We start from the raw sequence: 24,084 nt of genomic DNA on the forward strand, positions 1-24,084 counted from the left end.
GTTTCAGCAGTTTCCTGAAAGTCAGTGCTTTCACAGAGCCAGGGAGACCAAAGCTTGCCCAATACAGAGCCAGAAATGCCATGTCTAATTAGTTAGGGATGTATATATCATTTTAGAATTTAGGTCTGCTGTTTTTGTTTGTTTGTTTGTTTGTTTTGTTGTTTTTTTTTATTTTTTACAGAGACAGAGAGTGAGTCAGAGAGAGGGATAGACAGGGACAGACAGACAGTAACAGAGAGAGATGAGAAGCATCAATCATTAGTTTTTCATTGCGCGTTGCAACACCTTAGTTGTTCATTGATTGCTTTCTCACATGTGCCTTGACCGCGGGCCTTCAGCAGGCTGAGCAACCCCTTGCTGGAGCCAGCGACCTTGGGTCCAAGCTGGTGAGCCTTGCTCAAACCAGATGAGCCCGCACTCAAGCTGGCGACCTCGGGGTCTCGAACCTGGGTCCTTCTGCATCCCAGTCCGACGCTCTATCCACTGCGCCACCACCAGGTCAGGCAGGTCTGCTGTTTTTTGATGGACTCTGGTCACCTTCCTTCATAAGGCAACATTTCCACAGATTACTCATATTCATCAAAATCTATGACTTTAGCAAAAGTTATAACTTCATTTCTATTGAAGTTTTCTACTGTTCTTCAAAATCTTGGATTCCAATGAAATCAGCATAGTTCAGCAATGAAGTGTAAAGATACGTCAGTAATTATCTACTCAGTCCACACTTAAAGCAGTTTAAATCAAAGAAGCATTGTTGCTTCCCTTCCTTCCGCCCTTCCTCCAGTTTTAAGTTGACATCAAAGTATTCAAATGTCTCATTACATTACTAAGAAAAGCACAGGATGTGGTTAGGTTTATTAATCTTCAGATTCATATTTGGTAACTAATTATGTAAATCAATTTTAGTCTGAAAAACTCCAGCCTAGGGTTCGGTCTGCTTTATATGTTACTTCGGATTTAGGAAAACATAATAAGCCCACAGTAGAATCCTTCGGCATATGTTCGTTATGGGTTCCTATCTTCTGAATTAAATAATTAAACATGGTTACTTGTTACTTAATATGATTGAGTGTAGCAATTTACACGTATAACAGTACAAAACAAGGTGTTTTTATGCTTTTATGTATATAATTTTCTTACAATATTTCCAACAATTACTAAGCATAAACAATTGCTAAGTATGTATTGTTTCCTTAAATTTCTTTAGTAATGGTTAAAGAATCCAATTAATAACTTTGAAGAGTAAAGTTTACAGTGAAACGAAAGGACAAATATAGGAGAGCCAAAGGATATCTTTTCTGTACTCTTTCCTGTGCCATTTCCTTTCACTGGACTTCTCATAGCCAATTTTGTGTCAGTCATTCATCAAAGGAAAGTGGTGTTTTTTCCTTGTCCAGCTACTAGAAAAAAAATGTACCTAAAATGTCATTAAATTCTAAAGGAAAAAAAAGATGATTACCAAAAGTACAGGATGGTTGTTACGTCTGGAAGGAACTGGAGTGCTAGCCTTCTGGATGGTGGTTCTGTGGATGCTCACTCTCATACCACATATATATATATATCGTATATATATTTGTGAACTTTTGCAATATATCCTATATTCATAGTAAAAGTGTTTGAGGAAAAAGAAAATGCTTAATTTGGACTACATGTATACCTTTTCCTTTAAAAGGACTTATTTGCAGAGTTCTATTAAGGTGTTTGAGGAAAAGTAGTTAGAAGTTATTTTACTGTTTTGAAGTTTCCAACTAAAAAAAACTAAAGAGAGTCTCTTAAAAGTGACTGACAGGCATATACAACCTCAAAAAACTAGAAACATTTAAACTGAAAATTACAGTTCATCTTTCTATTTTATCACTGTCTTAGTTGATGTGGATTATCAACTATTTGCTTATTACTTAAGGCCATATCTTTGATAAACTATTAAGGCATTGTATAGGAACATTAAAATGTTAACACATGCTTTTCTCTGTCCTAGATGTGTTTATATATTGATTATGTGATTGATTGATAAGAAGCATGCAGTGATAGGAAGAACAATACACATTTCCAAAAAATAGATCAGAAAGAAAATTTTAATTATTTACAAAGAATATTGGGAAATAAATGTTAAAAACTCAGGATAGATCAAAGGTAGCATGACTTTTAGCTGAATTTGTATGGAGTTTCAGGACATAGTAAGAACTAGCTGTATATCTTGAAGAAGTATAGGAATTAGACTAAAGTGTATATGGGCTACCTAGGTAGGAAGATGTATTAGGAAATGACAGTGAGGAAACACAAGGTGGATTCAAGAGAATTTGATCAGCTTGATTAGAGAGGATGGTTTATGAAGGAAAGTTGTGAAAGACATAGTTAGGTGAGTTGAATCTAGATTTTAATGTATTTATGATATGGAAAAGAATTATAATGCTTATCAAAATTGAGTAGCCTTATCTAATAATATATCAGAACCTGCTGATAACACAGACTCTTGAGCATCTTTGCTCCACAGTTACATTAAGTTTCACTATAAATTAATTTTCTCAGTAAAATGCAGATAATAGCACCAATCTTACTTGTTTATTGTGAAGACTAAATGAGTTAATATGCAAAGCAATTTGCAGTGACTAACATTTGGTAAATACTATATGAACGATGGCTATTTTCTTAAATAAGTTGAACAAACAAGAAAATCAGGAGATTTTATATCTTATAAGCATTTCCTTAATAGTAATATATTTGTTGTACTATAAATAATTATATCTTTTTCATTTCAGTGTTTGGGAAATGGGAAGTAATGACAGCTGGCACTTGAACTAAGAAGTACTTTTATAGGCACCACCATTCCAGAACTTCAGGATGAATGGGGATATGCCCCATGTCCCCATTACTACTCTTGCGGGGATTGCTAGTCTCACAGACCGTAAGTTTGGTTAATTTATCTAATTTATGTTCTACACTGTGTTAACAATGACTTTTAGAGAGAGTATAACAAAAAATTTAAGATTTTAGATTCTGAATGATAAACACCATTATTCCTTTGATTCATTGGTATACATGTGAAGGTCTACTTTAATTAACTACTAATAATTAAGACCTTACTTTATTTCTCATCCAAAGGACCAGTTAAGAAGTGTAGCTAATGTGTTTGAAGGTCTTACATGATGAAGGGATAAATGTAAAAGTATGGACCAAAGAAGACTAGACCAAACCTTAAGAAAAATGAAAATTGAAGAAGCATTGGTTTGCATATTGGAACTAATATGGACCTTTCAAAAAGCATTTATAAAAATTTAAAAAATGTATTTATAGCCTGACCAGGCGGTGGCGCGGTGGATAGAGTGTCAGACTGAGATGCAGAGGACCCAGGTTCGAGACTCCAAGGTTGCCAGTTTGAGTGCGAGCTCATCTGGTTTGAGCAAGGGGTCCCTCGGTCTACTGTAGCCCCCCCCCCCAGTCAAAGCACATATGAGAAAGCAATCAATGAACAGCTAAAATACCACAACGAAAAATTGATGCTTCTCATCTCTCTCCCTTCCTGTCTGTCCCTGTCTTTCCCTCTCTCTGTCTCTGTCACACACAAAAAATATTTATAGAAATGGTAACTGAAACGGGCCTTCAAAGAAGAAAATTTGATAGCCTGATGATCAATAATCTTTTTTACTCTGAACAGTTAAGTTTAAAAAAATATTGTCTCATTCTTTTGAGAGTTACATAGTGTAATACTTTTTTTTTTAGGGACTTCTTGTTTTGGTGGGCAACTCTAATTCTCTGTCCCTGGGTAGTGGTGTAAAGAGCTACCCACAATATTTGTCCCATGTCATACTGCCTGGATAAATAGAGACAGAATAATATTGAAAAGGAAGTATAGAAGGTGAGGAGGTGGCATACTGTTCTTTGTGTAGCAGTAGGAAAGATTTAGTGCTTTCTAAGAAAGGAGCTATGTGAAAATAACTTCAAGAAATGTTTTTTATCTGTATTCACTGTCCTTCAATTATTTTTCTGTTAGCTTCCAGCTACACTGCTCACAGAAATTAGGGGATATTTTATGGCTTCATACTCATTTTGAAATATCCCCTAATTTTTGTGAGCGGTATAGTTTTAGCAGGGAGCAAAAAAGATACCAGACCACAGCTTTGAGGTTAGGTACAGAAGTAGCAACCTAGTTGATGAAGTCTGAGGTAACTGAAAAGTGGCTGGCAGGGTCAGGATTAACTCAGGTACGAAAACTTTTAAAACTTTTTAATTTTATCCCTTTGTTATTGGTAAGGCATAAACTTATATACCTGCTGGAGTGCAAAATCAGATACAGTGCGAGGGATTTCTTTTTGTTTGTCCTCCCCATTATCTCAGCAAATAATAATTTGTTTCCTGGAGGTTTTTTTTTCTTTCTTTTTTTGTATTTTTCTAAAGTTGGAAACAGGGAGGCAGTCAGACAGACTCCCGCATGCGCCCGACTGGAATCCACATGGCATGCCCACCAGGGGGCGATGCTCTGCCCATCTGGGGTGTTGCTCTCTGTTGCGACCAGAGCCATTCTAGCGCCTGAGGCAGAGGCCATGGAGCCATCCTCAGTGCCCAGGCCAACTTTGCTCCAATGGAGCCTTGGCTGCAGGAGGGGAAGAGAGAGACAGAGAGGAAGGAGAGGGGGAGGGATGGAGAAGCAGATGGGCATTTCTCCTGTGTGCCCTGGCCGGGAATCGAACCCAGGACTCCTGCACGCCCAGCTGACGCTCTACCACTGAGCCAACCAACCAGGGTTCCTGGGTTTTTATTAATAAAAAAACTTGTTATTGCTGCATGGGGCTGAGCAGCATGATAGTTATACTGTGTAGGTGGTAAGAAATTAAGCCTAAAACAAAGACATGTTAGTTAACTTTCCTAACTTTTAGTTTAGGCAAGGGAACAAATTTTCATTTTATGAAAAGACATTAAATAATTGAATTTAAAGTACCGTCAAATATTTCTGTTCTTTTGTTTCCTGTTTAGAATAGAATGAAGAGGAAAGAATTATTTAGGAATTTATAACGTAAATAAAAAATTGTTAGATACTCTTCTTCCTCCAGAGTCCTATTCTCTGAATGTTTTCCTGATAAAGTGAGCTATTTATATATACTTAAGCTTTTAAAAAGCATATTACTGTACTTATCTATTTGGTGAAGAGTCAGGTGTTGTTTCTGGTTTACTTATTTGAGAGTGCTAGTGCTTCTGATAAGTCTTATAAACAAAAACAAATGAAATTAATGTATTCTCAATTTTTAGGAGTTCCTTATTTTTAGCCTTTTTTGGCTACTTACTAAATTACTAAAAACTTAAGATATGAAAAATCAAAATGAATATAAAGAGGCTAAGTTTTATTCTGAGAGTAGTATAATCTGTTATGATCAAAGTGATGTTTTAAAACTGAAGTCGGGAACCTTTTTGGCTGAGAGAGCCATTAATTCCACATATTTTAAAATGTAATTCCATGAGAGCCATACAACGACCCGTGTACATTACACATTATCCAATAAAAATTTGGTGTTGTCCTAGAGGACAGCTGTGATTGGCTCCAGCCACCCACAACCATGAACATGAGCAGTAGAAAATGAATGGATTGTAATACATGAGAATGTTTTATATTTTTAACGTTATTAATTTTTTTATTAAAGATATCTCTGTGAGCCAGATGCAGCCATCAAAAGAGCCACATCTGGCTCGCAAGCCATAGGTTCCCAACCCATTTTAGGAGTTTTGTAGAGTTAATTGGGATTTGTTGGGAGAGAGAAAGATTGCCTTTTAATATGTCACATTGGAAAAATAATATGTCACTTTGATATTTATAACTTACTTTTTTTTTAATTTAATTTAATTTAATTTAATTTTTACAGAGACAGGGAGTGAGTCAGAGAGAGACAGGGACAGACAGACAGGAACGGAGAGAGATGAGAAGCATCCATCATTAGTTTTCCATTGCACGTTGCAACACCTTAGTTGTTCATTGATTGCTTTCTCATATGTGCCTTGACCGCAGGCCTTCAGCAGACCAGGTAACCCCTTGCTGGAGCCAGCAACCTTGGGTTCAAGCTGGTGGGCTTTTGCTCAAACCAGATGAGCCTGTGCTCAAACTGGCGACCTTGGGGTCTCGAACCTGGGTCCTCTGCATCCCAGTCCGACGCTCTATCCACTGCGCCACCGCCTGGTCAGGCTATAACTTTTAATTTCAAAATATATATAAGTACTAAAGAGAATTATTACAGTCACTCAATTTCTAATAATCTGATTTTATTCCAAATAGTCCTGAACCAGCTGCCTCTTCCATCTCCTTTACCTGCTACAACTACAAAGAGCCTCCTCTTTAACACACGAATAGCAGAAGAGGTGAATTGCCTTTTGTCCTGTAGGGATGATAATTTGGTTTCACAGCTTGTCCATAGCCTCAACCAGGTATCAACAGATCACATGTAAGTACAAGCTAAAATCAAGTAAAAAGTTTTTTTCTTACTAAGCAAATCAGTATTCCTGGTTTTGCTTTAATTTCAGAAAAATTAGATACAGAGTTTATTTTTAAAATGTATCAATATCTAAGTGAATATAGCCTTCTGTGGTGAGATTGTAAGAGATTTACTTTGAGACAGTAGTTCTGACCCATATAGTTCTATGAAGATCTTTTCAGTACTTTTGGAATAATCTTGAGATATTCATCACAAGGATCTGAGCAGAGGTCTAAAGTTGCTCTTGAAGGTGTCTATTGTTTTCCTGATGTAGTGTGAGTGTTCAGAATTACCAGCCACTAGGGATGCTGCTGCTAGCTATATTTGGAGTAGGCTCCCTTGCTTTTTCATGGGAAATAAAAGATCTCAAGACTGACTCCATGAAAGGCTACTATAAAACTAGGGGCTAATTTTCCCCAGGATTTATTGTACAATCTGAACAAAGACGTGTGTTTTCACACAATAGACTTTTTTTTTTTTTTTTTTGTATTTTTCTGAAGTTAAAAATGGGGAGGCAGTCAGACTCCCGCATGTGCCCTACCGGGATCCACCCGGCATGCCCACCAGCGGGCGATGCTCTGTCCATCTGGGGCATTGCTCTGCCACAATCAGAGCCATTCTAGCGCCTGAGGCAGAGGCCACAGAGCTATCCTCAGCGCCCGGGCAAACTTTGCTCCAATGGAGCCTTGGCTGTGGGAGGGGAAAAGAGAGACAGAGAGGAAGGAGAGAGGGAGGGGTGGAGAAGCAGATGGGTGCTTCTCCTGTGTGTCCTGGCCGGGAATCGAACCCGGGACTCCCGCATGCCAGGCTGACGCTCTACCACTGAGCCAACCGGCCAGGGCCCAGTAGACTTTTAAAGTACTATAAACTTAAATTATATAGTTAGTTTATTAAATTTTTGCACGAGCATACTTTTAAAATTTTACTTTTTACTGCAAAAGCAGAACATGTATCTTAACAACACAAAAGTGTATAAAAAGTTAAATCTCTCACATCTTATCCCTTTACATCTCACCACTCAGTAGTACTCATGTATCTTTCCATCCTTTAGTTTTTTTACATATATTTAAAGATTCATTATTTAGAGAAATGAGAATAAAGCACATTATAATGGGCAGGTCTTTGCCATTAGATGCAGTACATACTTTGGGACCATTGTTAAAGCTGATGACTGAATCGAAATACTGAATGTGAATTTACTGATTGGAGAAGCTGAGGAATGATTAGTTAAAATCAGAAGGAAGTAAAATACTAATATTTTGTCACTCCAGAAATTCAAGTGTCTAAATATTACATCATTTGTTATACCTGCACCTAATCAATAGTTTTCACCAACTATTTTAAGAGATAAAGGGAAACAATACATACACAGTTATGATTTATTTTATAGAGAGCTACTTTAAGATTGCCCTCAGAAATTTATTGAATCTTATCACTGGGCACCATCTCTATAAGTCTTTTTTGTTAGATTTAAAGAGTGGAATAGTGACATGTTAAATAAAAAAGATTTAATTTTATCATTTCTCTTCCATAGTTATGAATTTAATTTCTATTTACTTTCAGGTTTTTTGAAATTGTGACTGTCCTTAACCACTTACTTGGGGTTTTATCTTCCTCGTGACTTTATTTGAGAAAAGAATATAAGATGGAAAAATTATATAACCTCTGTGTCTTGTCTTAACTAATAGGGCAATAATATTTCATTCAGAGGACATTTTCGAAATGACTAACTCATATTCAGATGTAAAAGAGAAAATATATTCCAAGCCCAAATATCGACTGCTATGCATAATTATCATAATTATCACTTCTATACCTTTCTGTTATTTTGAATAATTTAGAGTAGACTTTTTTTTCTACTTTGAAATTGATATGAACATTCTTAAACTCATAGATCCATAAAATATGTTTTGGGTTGGTTTTTTACTGTTTAAAATAAAATGGGGAGGAAAAAATTTATCCTTAGAAAAACCCTCCTATGACATTTTGATAACTCTTTCTTCCAGGAATAACATCTCCAAAATCCACTTGTTAGACATCCTTGTGTGATTTGGTTTTATACCATAGTCGTCTTCTTGATTTTCTGCTTCAGCCTCTTCTGAATTTTACTAGTGAATTGCTATCTAACTAATGTGGAGTAGAAAATTCTTAACCAATCAATGTCTTTTAATTTTTTATGTTTATTTTTTCAATTCCAGAGAGTTGAAAGATAACCTTGGCAGTGATGATCCAGAAGGCGACATCCCAGTCTTGTTGCAGGCTGTCCTGGCAAGGAGTCCTAACGTTTTCAGGGAGAAAAGTATGCAGAACAAATATGTACAAAGTGGTGAGGTTCATAATAATTGAATTTTGTAGTGTATTTTTAATGGGTCTATATCGGAACTTGTTTAACACGTAGTAACTAAATTGAAGTGTCTCCTTTAACAAGCCTATCGTTTATGAATGCTGCATTGACACCTTGAATCAAGCCAAGAATAAGAAAGAAACCAAATGGATGTTAATATTCTCAAACTTAATTTTCTTCAAAATTAGACAAAGTATAAAGTGTATTTTAGATATTTTGGAATGTATTAGTCTACTCAGAGACCTTTAGGAATATTTTTAATTTTAGAAAATCTTATAATTGGTTTGAAAGAAGTATTTTCATTAATCAAATAATAAAAATATTTGCAGAGCTTTTCAACATGCAGTACATGTATAAATAATTGTGCCAGGATAATTTCATTATTGGTGGTAATTACATTTATGGTTATGTAGTAACTAGTTTAATGCTTCTGTTGCTTTAGCAATGGAAAAATAGGTTTATAATAACTTCTATTAAGGAAAAACTTTTTTATACTAAATATTATCAAAGTCATGACAATACGATGTTCAACAGGGGTATAATTTTTATGTAGTCAAGGAGCCTGGTTGGCAAACTGCGGCTTGCAAGCCGCATGCAGCTCTTTGGTCCCTTGAGTGTGGCTCTTCCACAAAATACCACGTGCGGGTGCTACCTTTTAAGTTTAAAAAATTTGGCTCTCAAAAGAAATTTCAATCGTTGTACTTTTGATTTTTGGCTCTGTTGACTAATGACTTTGCTGACCACTAGTAGAAGCACCTTTGAGTTAGAAGCATTGTTCTGGTCTGAAGTTTAATGAATTTGTCAAGCCCAAGTACTTGCATGGCTATCATGATTAAAATAGAAGACAATAGTTTAGACAACTCAAGAAGGTTTAACTTAATTGATTAGTTATATTCAAGAATATTGCTAGATTTATTGGAAACACCTCCATGAAGCTTCCCATTTCATCTCCTAGTTTTTGAAATAGTATTACCTGTTGATTTTATTTGTATGTGAGTTTGTTTTTAAGACAATTGCATAGTTATTGCACTCCCCAAAGAGAATCGCCTCTGCCCAACTCACCTTGAGCTAATCAAAGGCAAGACTGTATCTTGACCAGAACTAATAAGTGGGATTGCAATAGTAGGAGACAGATCTGAATGGAAGAAAATATGGAGAGATTGTTGAATGGAAGAAAGACTAATAGGATAGGAGCATTTAGTATAGGATGATATGTGTAAATACGCAATAGAATAAAGGAAGTCTACCAAGGCTATTTGTACTACCTTTTGGTAACTTATATTTTCAGACATTTAATTTGGGTAGTACATCTAATAAAACATTTTTTGTAGGGTATTGACCTTTTTGTCACATATTTTGTGTTCCATACTACATATATACTTATATTTTTAGTAAAAAATATTAGATTTCTCCATGTTCTACTTTGTCAAAACATAAACTAGCATTTAAAAATCAATTGCACGTGGCCCTGGCCGGTTGGCTCAGCGGTAGAGCGTCGGCCTGGTGTGCGGGGGACCTGGGTTCGATTCCTGGCCAGGGCACATAGGAGAAGCGCCCATTTGCTTCTCCACCCCTCCCCTTCTCCTTCCTCTCTGTCTCTCTCTTCCCCTCCCGCAGCGAGGCTCCATTGGAGCAAAGATGGCCCGGGCACTGGGGATGGCTCCTTGGCCTCTGCACCAGGTGCTAGAGTGGCTCTGGTCGCGGCAGAGCGATGCCCCGGAGGGGCAGAGCATTGCCCCCTGGTGGGCAGAGCGTTGCCCCTGGTGGGCGTGCCAGGTGGATCCCAGTCGGGCGCATGTGGGAGTCTGTCTGACTGTCTCTCCCCGTTTCCAGCTTCAGAAAAATACAAAAAAATAAAAAATAAAAATAAAAATCAATTGCACGTTGTGATTTTTTTTCTAAGCATTTTTCAAGTGATAGTTGGCTTTAAAATTTTTAAAGGTAATCTTTGCTGGGTGTAACTGTGAATCACACATGGAGAAACTTTAATAATATTATACAAATCATTTTAGTTATATTTTTTGGAACTTAGAGATGAAGGAAAACAACATTAGTATTACTTATAGACTTTGAGGTGATTTCAAGCCCTCATCTCATTCAGCCACTGTCTTGAGAGCTAGAATCTCTTCTGTAGTGTTCCCGGCAAATGAACATGTAACTTCTGTTTGAATGTTTCTGGTGAAAGGCCCTTTTCATATCAATAGCAGGTTGAGAATATAATATGATGCTTGAAACTCCCAAAAAGATTGGCTGTGCATATTGTAAGAAGGTTCAGGGTTAATGATAGGTTTTATCTTTAATTTTAAAGTATCTAAATAACTGAATTTTCTTATCTCCCATATAACTAAATGCCATGTATGTAACAATTGAAGAAACAATGTAAAGCTTAAAAAGAAATGTGAGAATCTGAGAGCTACCCCACATTTTCTTTTATTAATCAAATATTTGTTTAATCCTTAATATGTGGCAAAAATTATTGTGGGAAAAATAGGAGCATTCTCTTTTGCATCAGGGAGCAGCTCAAACTTTGGGCCCTAAAGTACTTGTAAAAACCTAGGTCTGTAATAAAAAAAAATTGAAAAGAAAAACCTAGGTCTGAATTACAGTGAAACAAATAGTGTATTAAGTAAGCTCCGAAGGGTGGGAGGTGCATTTAATAAAGTATTCCATTTAATAAAAAATCACCCAAAGGCCTGTTGTAGAAGGATGTGTGTAATATTTGATCGGGGCTTAGATAAATGACTTCTAAAAGTTCTTTTTTTTTTCTCTAACATTTTTTTAAATTAATTTTAATGGGTTGACATTGATAAATCAGGGTACATATGTTCAGAGAAAACATCTCTAGGTTATTTTGACATTTGATTATGCTGCATTCCCATCAACCAAAGGCCAGTTGTCTTCCATCACCTTCTAACTGGTTTTCTTCGTGCCCCTACCCCCTCAATCTCCTCCCCTCCACCTCGTAACCCCCACACTCTTGTCCATGTCACTGAGTCTCATTTTTATGTCCCACTTCTGTATGGAATCATACAGTTCTTAGTTTTTTCTGATTTACTTATTTCATTCAGTATAATGTTATCAAGGTCCATCCATGTTGTTGTAAATGATCCGATGTCGTCATTTTTTATGGCTGAGTAGTATTCCATAGTATATATGTACCAAAGCTTTTTAATCCGCCCGTCCACTGACGGACACTTGGGCTGTTTCCAGATCTTCGCTATTATGAACAATGCTGCCATAAACATGGGGTGCATTTCTTCTTTTCAAACAGTGCTATGGTGTTCTTGGGGTATATTCCTAAAAGTGGTATAGCTGGGTCAAAAGGCAGTTCGATTTTTAATTTCTTGAGGAATCACCATGATGTTTTCCACGGTGGATGCACCAGTCTGCATTCTCAGCAGCAGTGCAGGAGGGTTCCCTTTTCTCCACATCCTCGCCAGCACTTACTCTGTGTTGTTTTGTTGATGAGCACCATTCTAACTGGCCTGAGGTGATATCTCATTGTAGTTTTAATTTGCATTTCTCTACTGATTAGTGATGTTGAGCATTTTTTCATATGCCTATTGGCCATCTGTATGTCCTCTTTGGAGAAGTGTCTATTCATTTCTTTCGCCAATTTTTTTTATTGTATTGTTTGTCTTCCTGGTATTGAGTTTTACAAGTTCTTTATGTATTTTGGTTATTACCCCTTATCAGACATATTGTCAAATATATTCTCCCATTGTGTAGTTTGTCTTTTTATTCTGTTCTTATTGTCTTTAGCTGTGCAGAAGCTTTTTAGTGTGATGTAGTCCCATTTGTTTATCCTGTCTTTTATTTTACTTGATTGTGGAGATAAATCGGCAAATATCTATATTGCTACAAGAGAAGTCGGAAAGCATACTGCCTGTTTTCTTCTAAGATACTTATGGTTTCGTGGCTTACATTTAATTTAAGTCTTTTATCCGTTTTGAGTATATTTTTGTGAATGGTGTAAGTTGGTGGTCTAGTTTCATTTTTTTGCAGGTAGCTGTCCAATTTTCCCAATACCATTTATTAAAGAGGCTATCTTTACTCCATTGTATGCTCTTCCCTCCTTTGTCAAATATCAGTTGTCCATAGAGCTGTGGGTTTATTTCTGGGTTCTCAGTTCTGTTCCATTGATCTATATGCCTGTTCTTATGCCAGTACCAGGCTGTTTTGAGTACAATGGCCTTGTAGTATAATTTGATATCCGAAAGTGTAATACCTCCTACTTTATTCTTCCTTTTCAAGATTGCTGAGGCTATTCATGTTCTCTTTTGGTTCTATTATTACCCAAGCAAATTGCTTTGGGTAATATAGACATTTTAATGATGTTTATTCTTCCTAACCATGAGCACGGTATATGCTTCCACTTGTTTGTATCTTCCCTGATTTCCTTTATCAATGTTTTATAATTTTCCGAGTACAAGTCTTTAATCTCCCTGGTTAAATTTATTCCTAGGTACTTTATTTTTTTGGTTGCAATGGTAAAAGGGATTGCTTCCGTATTTTCTCTTTCTGACAGTTCATTGTTGGTGTATAAAAATGCCTCTGATTCTGAGTATTAATTTTATATCTTGACACCTTGCTGAATTCATTTATCAGGTCTAGTAGTTTTTTTTACTGTGACTTTAGGGTTTTCTATATACAATATCATATCATCTGCAAATAATGATAGTTTTACTTCTTCTTTTCCAACTTGAATGCCTTTTATTTCTTTTTCTTGTCTGATTGCTGTGGCCAGGACTTCCAGGACCATGTTAAATAAGAGTGGTGAAAGGGGGCACCCCTGCCTTGTTCCTGATCTTAAGGGGATTGCTTTTAATTTTTGCCCATGGAGTATGATGTTGGCTGTGGGTTTGTCATAGATGGCCTTTATCATGTTGAGGTATGTTCCCCGTATTCCCACTCTGCTGAGAGTTTTGATCATGAATGGTTGCTGGGTTTTATCAAATGCTTTTTCTGCATCTATTGAAATTATCATGTGGTTTTTCTCCTTCCTTTTGTTTATGTGATAAATCACATTGATTGATTTGCAAATATTCTACCAGCCTTGCTTCCCCAGAATAAATCCCACTTGATCCTGGTGTATGATTTTTTTCATATATTGCTGGATCCGGTTTGCTAATATTTTGTTGAGGATTTTTGCATCTAAATTCATCAGGGATATTGGCCTATAATTTTCTTTCTTTGTGTTGTCTTTGCCTGGTTTTGGAATCAGAATTATGCTCACTTCATAAAAGGAACTTGGAAGTCTTTCTTCCTTTTGAATATTTGGTAGAATTCACGTGTGAAGCCATCAGGCCCAGGACTGTTCTTTTTTGGGAGTTTTTTGATAACTGTTTCTATCTCATTTGTTGTAATCAGTCTGTTTAGGTTTTCTGATTCTTCTAGATTAATTTTTGGAAGATTATATGTTTCAAGGAATTTGTCCATTTCATCTAGGTTGTCTAGTTTTTTGGCGTACATTTCTTCATAGTATTTTCTTGCAATATTTTGTATTTCTGTTGTGTCAGTTGTTATTTCTCCACTCTCATTTCTAATTTTATTTATTTGAGTCCTCTCCCTTTTTTTCTTGGTGAGTCTGGTTAAAGGTTCATCGATCTTGTTTACCTTTTCAAAGAACCAGCTCCTGGTTTCATTGATCTTCTGTATTGTTTCTTTAGCCTCTATGTCATTTATTTCTGCTCTGATCTTTATTATAAATATTTCCTTCCTTCTACTAGCTCTGGGCTTTACTTGCTGTTCTTTTTCTAGTTCTTTTAGATGCAGGGTCAAGTTGTTTATTTGAGCTTTTTCTAGCTTCTTGAGGTATGCCTGTAATGCTATGAACTTCCCTCTCAGGACTGCTTTTGCTGTGTCCCATAAATTTTGAGTTGATGTATGCTCGTTATTGTTCGCTTCTAGGAATTTTTAAATTTCTTCTTTGATCTCATTGTTAATCCATTCATTATTTAACAACATGCTATTTAGTTTCCAAGTGTTTGAGTATTTTTCAGTTTTTCTGTTGTGGTTGATTTCTAGTTTCATGCCATTGTGATTAGAGAAAGTGCTCGATGTAATTTCAATTTTCTTGAATTTGTTGAGGCCGCTTTTGTGCCCTAACATGTGGTTCATCCTAGAGAATGTACCATGAGCACTTGAAAAGAATGTATATTCTGCTTTAGGGTGATAGGTTCTGAAGATAATCTATTAAATCGAGTTGATCTAGTATGTCATTTAAGTCAGCTGTTTCTTTGTTAATTTTCTTTCTTGAGGATCTATCTATTGATGTTAGTGGGATATTTTAATCCCCTACTACTATAGTATTGCTGTTGATCTCACCCTTTAAATCCATCAAAGTCTGCTTTATATATTTAGGTACTCCTGTATTAGGTGCGTAGATATTTATAATGGTTATATCTTCCTGTTGGATTGCTCCCTTTATCATTATGTAGTGACGTTCTTTATCTCTTACTGTAGTCTTTGTTTTAATGTCCATTTTGTCTGATATAAGTATTGCTTCCCCAGCTTTTTTTTCATTTCCATTTGCATGAAATATTTTTTTCCAGCCTTTTACCTTCAGTCTATATGCATCTTTTGTTTTAAAGCTTATCTCTTGTAGACAGCATATGTATGGGTCCTGTTTTCTTATCCACGCAGCTACCCTATGTCTTTTGATCGGATCATTTAATCCATTTACATTTAAGGTTATTATTGATATGTAATTGTTTGTTGCCATTTTATTCTTTAAAACTGTATTCCTCTTTTGCTATTTTCTTTTTCTCCTTTGATCTGTTTACAATAGGCCCCTTAGCATTTCTTGCAGATTTGGTTTGGTTGTAGTGAATTCCTTGGGGTTTTTTTGTCTGGAAAGCTTTTTATTTCTTCTTCAATGTTAAACAGTAGCCTTGCTGGATAAAGAAGTCTTGGTTGTAGGCTCTTGTTTTGCATTACTTTGAATATTTCTTGCCATTCCTTTCTGGCCTCAAGTGTTTCTGTTGAGAAGTTGGAAGTCATCCTTATAGGGGCTTCTTTGTGGGTGATAGTCTTTTTTTCTCTAGCAGCCTTTAATATTTTCTCTTTATCACTTAGCTTTGGTATTTTAATTATGATGTGCCTTGGTGTAGCTTTTTTTGGGTTTCTCTTTAATGGAGTTCTCTGTGCTTCTTGAACTTGTGAGATGTTTTCCTGCCTTAATTGAGGGAAGTTTTCAGCTATGATATGTTTAAACAAAGTCTCTATTCCTTGTTCTTTCTCTTCTTCTTCAGGAATCCCTATGATGTGGATGTTATTTCTCATCATGATGTTACAGAGCTCTCTTAGAGTTTCCTCAGACTTTTTGAGTCTCTTTTCTTTTTTCTGCTCTGCTTCCGTACCTTTATTCATCTTGTCCCTAACTCGCTGATTCGATTCTCAGCTTCATCCATCCTGCTTTTAATTCCTTCCATTGTTTTCTTCATTTCTGATATTGTATTTGTCATTTCTGACTGATTCTTTTTTATTATTTCAATGTCCTTTTTTGTATTTGCTATCTCTTTATTTAGGTGTTTGTAATGACCATCTATTGTTGTTCTAATTTCTTTGAGCATCCTAACAATCGTTACTTTAAACTCTGCATCTGGTAATTTGGTTATATCTGACTCATTCAGGTCCTTTTCTGGGGATTTCTCTCGATTCATTTGTGTTGCATTTCTCTGCTTTCTCATTTTTTCTGTGTAAAAGAAGGTTTTGGCCAGTTGAGTCCACTGGGTGTGGCCTCTGTGTTGTTTAGGTGTGGTCTGTCTGCAGGCCCTCCACCCCCTCTGCTGTTGCTGCCTAGAGCGTTCAGGTATGGGCATTGCCGGTGTCTGCCCACTGGGCTAAAAGTTTTTTTTAATTCTAAGACTAAATGATAGGACTTTTAGTAAGCAAGTAAAATTTTTTAAGATATTTAAATCTCTATCTCTTCTCCTAGATTGATTATATAGTAAAGGGACGTTTTGGTCAAATTGGTTGTACTTGAACTTTACAGCAGTTTCTGCATTTTGTTCTTCAAAATGAATATGTTTATCAAAAAAAGAAAACACAAAGATCTTTTGAATGTTTGTGAAAGAACAATTGATATAAATAATTTGAAGGATACTTTACCATTAAATAACATGTTTATCCTTATGTGTGTTGTTTAGGAATGATGATGTCTCAATATAAAATTTCTCAGAATTCCATGCACAGTAGTCCTGCATCTTCCAATTATCAACAAACCACTATCTCACATAGCCCCTCCAGGTAATATATATCTATATATATATACATATTATTTTACTAAGTATTGTTTTCTGTGGTGAATAGACATTGTATACCTACATTTAGGTAATGGTGAGTTATATGTAATTAAGAAATTAAAATGCTTACTTTTAAATAGTAACCCATATGAACATTTCCCTTAAAATGTTATATATGGGAGTACTCTAGTATACTGATTGAAGTAGCTATCATTTTAGTAACTTAATTTTATATGGACAAAAGATTGTGTTAAAGTAACCAACATGTTTGAGAAAAATAAAGTTTATAGAGTAGAACTTGGGCAGTATGGTTTTGTATACTTTAAAACAGACGGAAACTTTAATGCAAGTAAAAATAAATGAATTATCTCAGTTTTAATAAATTGTTTAGTGTAACTTAGATTATGATTTGTGAATGATTTTTTACTATGATTATTTTTCAGATTTTATTTTCTGTTTGCATAGGTTTTATTTTAGATAAATTAAGAATTTTATGACAATTAAATTCAAGGAATAGCATATTTATTCCATTTCCTGATATTGGTGGGTTTTTTTTGGATTTTGGGTTTTAGCCGGTTTGTGCCACCACAGACAAGCTCTGGGAACAGATTTATGCCACAACAAAATAGCCCAGTGCCTAGTCCATATGCCCCACAAAGTCCTGCAGGATACATGCCATATTCCCATCCTTCAAGTTATACAACACATCCCCAGATGCAGCAAGGTAAGAAAATGGGTTGTTTGTTTAAAGGGAATATCTGTTATTCCAAGCAAATTATTTTCTTTGCTTTATAATTTTTAAAACACTGTAAAGTTATTTGTCAACAAACATTTCTATGTAAGATGGTTTAAATTAAAAAAACAAACATGAGATTCTAAATACTTTTTTTTAACAAGATAAAACCAGCTTTTTCAGAAGAATAAGTGGAAATCACAAAATCAAAAGAGAAACATAGTTTGAGTGCCTGTTCAGTAATGTGTCATTCTTGGAAATTCTCAGAGGCTTGAGGAACTAAAAATGTAACTCAGGGATTGACCCCATTCAGATATAAAAGTTGTTATACTTAGGAAACATTACTGTGGTAAGGAACAAACGAAGAGGTAGCTAGGACAGAAAAGAATCCAGAATGAGGCACACATATATTGGAATTTAGAATATGTGAGAGGTAAATTTAAAACAGTTTTTCAACTTTATATTATAAAAAATTTAACCACGCAGAAAAGTTGATGTCTTAGCACAGCGACCCCTTCACCATCAGTCATTGTGACTCTTTGCCCTGAAATACATCTGCTATAAAAAGGAAAATTCTCCTATGTAAACACCAACTATAATCATTTACCCTAAAATAATTAAGAACAGTTACATGGTATCATTTAATATATAGTCTACATTCCGTTTTCACCAAATATGTCATTTATAACCTGTCTTCTTTTCAAAGCATGATCTAACCTTGTTTCTTACGCATTGAATTTTGTATTTAAATCTTTTCCCCCATGATAGTAATTTTCGTTTTTTAAAAAAGTTTTTGCTACCTTTGTTTTTGTAGCATATGTCATATTCTAGACTTTGGTTTCCTCATAGTGTTGTTAATTTGCTCATATATTCTCTATATTTTCTGTGAACTGGTAGTTATCTTTAAAGGCTTTATTAATGCCTAGTTATATATTTTTGGCAAGAGTACTGGCTAAGTAATGTACACTTTATACTGTATCACCTCAGAAAGCATATAAATAGTGTCCTGTGGTCCCCGTATTAGTGGTATTTAGCTGGTGACCGCTTCATCTCTTCATTGTGTAAGTACTTATTTTCCCCATTGCAATTAGGAAGTAATCTGAAGAGGAATACTTTGATATCATATGAATATCCTGTTCCCCATTAGTCTTTTACCTAAAGGGTTTAGCATCCAATAATAATTCTCATTTCATCTGTTTTTACACTGGTCATTGAAAAATGGTGATTTCTGTTTAATTGTCATTCTGAAGATGGCATTTTAAAATCATTGTGTAAGAATGAATGGTTTAATAAATCATGATGGATTGATTGACTAGGCATTTTGATATTTTAGTTGGATTCCTAGATCATCTAGAGCACAAATGATCTACATAGATAAACTATTTACATGTTTGTTAATATTTTAAGTCATAAAATTATAAGGAGAAAACATGGGTGAATTTTTGGAAATGACTTAGAGTTGAGAAGGCCTCATTTCTAAGCACTCTTAAAACCTGCATTCCAGAAATGAAAAAAAGCAGATTAATTATAAATTTTTGTCTAATAGGAGAGAAGACAAAAGTAGACTAAAGAAATAAACAGACAATTTTTACTGAAAAAGAAAAGCGAATTGAATACAGAAGGGTTTAATATATATATGAAAATATAGTCAACCTGGCTCACAATTCAAGAGATGTGAATCCAAGTTAAAATGAAATTCAGTTTTATATCTATCAGATTAGTAAACACTTTATGATACCTACTATCAACAAGTGTGCTGAATTTCACAGTTATTATAGAGGTATATATTGGTTCAACCTTTTTAGAGAACAGTTTCACAATATCTGTGGTAATTTAAAATACATATACCTCCTTCTATAGTTTAAAATTTATCTCCCTTAAAAGGAGGGGAGAGGGTAAAACATTCTGAGACAGTTTTATCCACAAGTTCTAGCAAGCTTTTGAAGATGAGACGTTCTAAGATGATTAAGGTCTGGATAGTTAGTACATGAGTGCTTGTTATATTATTCTTTGTAATTTCTGTATGCTTAAAATATTTGAACAATTATTGTCCTCTAAATCATGTTAACAGTCTATTTTTATATATCTCTTTTTATTCTTATTAATTTCAGCATCGGTATCAAGTCCCATTGTTGCAGGTGGTTTGAGAAACATACATGATAATAAAGTTTCAGGTCCGTTGTCTGGCAGTTCAGCTAATCATCATGCTGATAATCCTAGACATGGCTCAAGTGATGACTACCTACACATGGTGCACAGGCTAAGTGACGTATGTAATATATTAGTTGTCATTAAGGTAATAAAAGAGTCTAATATTTGTCTCAGAGCCTAGTATTTAATTCCACAAAAAGGATAGCTACCTTATACCAAGTACTATACTTATACTGGGTCTGAGAATCTAGCTATGAACATTACCGTTCCTGTACCCACAGAGCTTAGTCTAGAGCGGGGTTGGTAAACTGGCCAGTAGTCTGACCCATAAACTGTGAATTGTTTTTACATTTTCAAAGAGTTTAAAAACAACAATAATAACAAAGAACATTATGTTATAGAAATTGTATGTAGTCTAGAAAACCTAAAATCTCTATTATCTGTTAGTTTATGGGAAAATTTGCCAACCCCTGTTCTAGAGGGTTAGGTTCTTAATGAAATATAATTTCATTATTAAATATATGCTCATACAAAAATATTCTCTTAAATAATGAATGTTTACTTATTACTACTTGGTCTTTTTTCCTCTATGACCTGTATAAAGTTTTTCCCCTGAAATTAATGTTACTTTGATGTTATTAAAATATTCTGCATTATAGAAATTTGTCTTGCTTGGTTTGGTGGTATTATCTCATAAGTTACATGTATCTGAGGAAATACCACCCATGACAGTGGACTCTGCCCTCGAGACATTTACAGCCTGGTAGGGTGTTCACAGCTCCTTTTGCAGAAAACAGCAAACAATAGTGGAGCGCACTAGTAATACCAGTTTTCTTATTCATTGCCATGCGTAGGCTGTTGATTCTTTTGGATACAATTTCAATTCTTCTAAGATATACCACGAAGAAAACAGGAAAGTGCAGAAGAATTATGCTTTTGAATTGGTACCAACACTTTACCTGTCAGTAATTTATGTCTTTTATTGGTTCTCTTTTAAGATTTCTATAAAACCTCTCCTATCTTTCAAGATACAAATTTTATACTCTATTCTTAGGATGGAGATTCTTCAACATTGAGGAACGCTGCATCTTTCCCATTGAGGTCTCCACAGCCAGTATGCTCCCCTGCTGGAAGTGATGGAACTCCTAAAGGTATTATTGTAACTAAAGTTTCCTTCAGCAGTTTGCATTTCAGATTGAGTCAACAACTCAGACTTCTTAAAGCAGATATCAAAAACTATTTTCTATTGTTTTTCACTTGCTGAAGAAAAACATATCTTTACGTTTCTTTGAATTAGTGATGTGTTTTTAGATATGTGTATATAGTATTGTTCTCACTGATAAATCCAGTGGTCTTTATAAAACACACATTTCTTACCTTACTTATACACTTGAAATTATTGATCAGCTTTCTCTATTCTCTGTCTCCCCTCCCCCTAAAAAACCTATTTAACATTTAATCTACCTGTTTTTCTCCTACTTCTTTCATGGATATTTTTTTTTTCTTCTTTTCCAAGTGAGAGGAGGGGAGATAGAGCCCGCATGTGCCCCAACGTAGATCCACCCAGCAGCCCCTGGCTGGGGCTGAGGCGGAGGCTCTGCCCATCTGGGGATATGCTTAGAACTGAGCTTTTTCAGTGCCTCTGGGGAGGCTCCACTGAGCCAAGCTCAGAGCCTGGGGCCAGTGTGCTTGAACCAATGAAGCCACGGCTGCAGCAGGGGAAGAGAGAAAAAGAGAAGGGGGGAGGGGTGAAGGAGCAGATGGTCTCTTCTGTGTGCCCTGATCAGAATGGAACCCTGGATACTCACATGCGGAGCTGACACTCCACCACTGAGCCAACTGGCCAAGGCCGGAAATTTTTTTTTTCTTTACTAAACTTTCATTATACTTTTTTTCTTGACTATTCTGCAAGCAGGATTCCCAAATCAATGTTTTTGGTTCTAGTCCTATCTTCTAACTTGTAATTTTTTATTTCCAGACAAAATGTCCTCATATCTAGCTGATATTTCAAATATATGTTCAAAGTTGTTCTCATTTTTTTCTACTGTTCCTGTGTCTCTTATTGTTATCCCGGTCCTGAATCATCTTAAAGTCTTCTAACCTCTTAGGTAGTCATTTATCAAATTTGGCCTTTTATATTACCTCCCCAGATCTCTTACATCTGTTTTCACTTCTGCTTATTAAAACTCTGTCTATTCTTCAAGTTCTAAGTTAATGAATGATTTTCCACGGACCCTCCCTAATTTCTTTAAGTCATTAGTTTTTATTTTTTCTAACAACTTATGTAGTGCTATCTTAAGGACATGAATTTTATTCTATCTTAGAATTACCAAAGGACCTGTGTGGTCTTCTGAGTATAATAGGTTCACAGAATTGTGAATTTAAGTCCAGAGTTAGACTATTTTATTTTTAAGTACTTAAAATTAAAGTCTGATGATTTGAATTATGTTTGTTGGAAGAGAATGTTATACTTCGCTTTAAAGAATTGGCCAGTAATTAATTGCACTATGCTGATAATAAGTTTTCTCTCTCCATGAGAATTTCTGATTATAGCTATCTGAAACATGGACTGGTCTGTCTCTTATTAATGTAAAGATATATTTTTCAAAGCTTCTGTTGAAGCTCTTTGATCAGGGACATTGTTTATGAGGTAGAAGTTGAACTTTTATGAGCTATTCAAATTTTATAATTCTCTAAATTTTCAGAGATTAAAATAACCCAGTTTCTGATAGAGAGAACAATTTCCAGAGTAACTCTATTTGTAGGTTAGCTCACAAGCATTGTCAGGATGAGAAGTTATTCAGACTGCCAGGGAAGAATAACAGTGGGAGAGCTGGTTGATCTAGAAAATCAGCTCATTTTTCTCTTAACTTTTAAGGAAGGAAGGGAGGGAGGGAAGGGGGGGAATAACTTTAGATTTAAAAAAAACTTTAAAACAAACAACTTGATGCACATGTTATCAGAAGTCTACTTCTGTTCATGAGGTGTGTTTCAGTTAGTTTTGAAGGCTGAGTGAATCATCAGTCTAATTTGATTTTTAGGTGAACTGTTGTAATTTGAAGTTTATCTAAAATACTGTATATATAATATGCCACATCAATTTTATATACAAAAGCAATATGGTGTATTGTACTCCAGACATTAGACAAATCTGGTTTTAATTTTTTCAGGTTTGCTAGCTATATAATCTTGAACAAGTGTTTTAACCTTTATGAGCTTCATGGTCCTTTCTGCAAGATAGTTATGATAAAATATTCATCAAGATTTTTGTAAATTAGCTAAATGAATTGATGTGTAGAGTACTTTGTCCAAGCTCTGACACAAAATAAGTGGTCCAAAAATGTTAGTTTTGTTTCTTTAAAAAATGTCCTATATAAGCTTCATACAAAAACACTATTGATAGAACTTCAAACTAATATTTTTTAGTTCTATTATCATCTTTATCACACTTTATCCAATAGATTTATTCTCTAAAAAGTTATTTTTATGTATCATACATTAAGTATATTAGCATTGCTAATTGAAAGTACAGATTTATGTCACATGGAAAACCACTTTAAAATATTTATATATTTAAATACTAAAACCCTGACCTGTGGTGGCGCAGTGGATAAAGCGTCGACCTGGAAATGCTGAGGTCGCCAGTTCGAAACCCTGGGCTTGCCTGGTCAAGGCACATATGGGAGTTGATGCTTCCAGCTCCTCCCCCCTTCTCTCTCTCCTCTCTCTCTCCTCTCTGTCTCTCTCCCTCCCCTTCTCTCTCCTCTCTATAATGAATAAAAAAAAAAAATTAAAAAAAATAAATAAATAAATACTAAAACCTTAACAAGTTTAGGTTTAAGTTCTTTTAATAAAGCACTGCATCTTAACCAAATTTTATAGTTTCCTATGGGTTTTTAAATTTTTAAATAAACAGTCTAATTAAAAGAAATATATTGTATATATTACTCAGATATAATTATGCTTTTTATTTCTGAAGTATATTGATGCTACTTTCTGTTATCAGCTAGTTAATTAGGAGACATTTTGCGTTCACTAGGTTTTTTTTAACACTTCCTTCTATCATATAGCATTTATTAATTTAATGGGATCTAGGCTGAAGATATTTTCATTAAGCCTTGAAATTTGCTGGACTTGCATAGTTTTCTAATAAAA

At 35.1% G+C, this 24,084-nt stretch overlaps 1 protein-coding gene across 5 annotated transcripts in view; it reads left to right on the plus strand.

The window, feature by feature from the left end:
* The window catches only part of NIPBL (NIPBL cohesin loading factor), a 213,506-nt gene that overhangs the window by 91,844 nt on the left and 97,578 nt on the right, over positions 1–24,084 (plus strand). For all 5 annotated transcript variants that reach the window (XM_066239927.1, XM_066239936.1, XM_066239900.1 and 2 more), the window contains exons 2-8: positions 2,760–2,905; positions 6,260–6,425; positions 8,654–8,781; positions 16,950–17,049; positions 17,618–17,769; positions 19,890–20,047; positions 20,984–21,080. In XM_066239927.1, coding sequence (XP_066096024.1) covers positions 2,842–2,905; positions 6,260–6,425; positions 8,654–8,781; positions 16,950–17,049; positions 17,618–17,769; positions 19,890–20,047; positions 20,984–21,080 — 865 coding nt within the window. In that variant the 5' untranslated portion in view covers positions 2,760–2,841. The remainder of the gene's footprint in view (positions 1–2,759; positions 2,906–6,259; positions 6,426–8,653; positions 8,782–16,949; positions 17,050–17,617; positions 17,770–19,889; positions 20,048–20,983; positions 21,081–24,084) is intronic.

The sequence above is a fragment of the Saccopteryx bilineata genome, chromosome 1, assembly GCF_036850765.1.
Source record: "Saccopteryx bilineata isolate mSacBil1 chromosome 1, mSacBil1_pri_phased_curated, whole genome shotgun sequence".
NCBI classification, from domain to species: Eukaryota; Metazoa; Chordata; class Mammalia; order Chiroptera; family Emballonuridae; genus Saccopteryx; species Saccopteryx bilineata.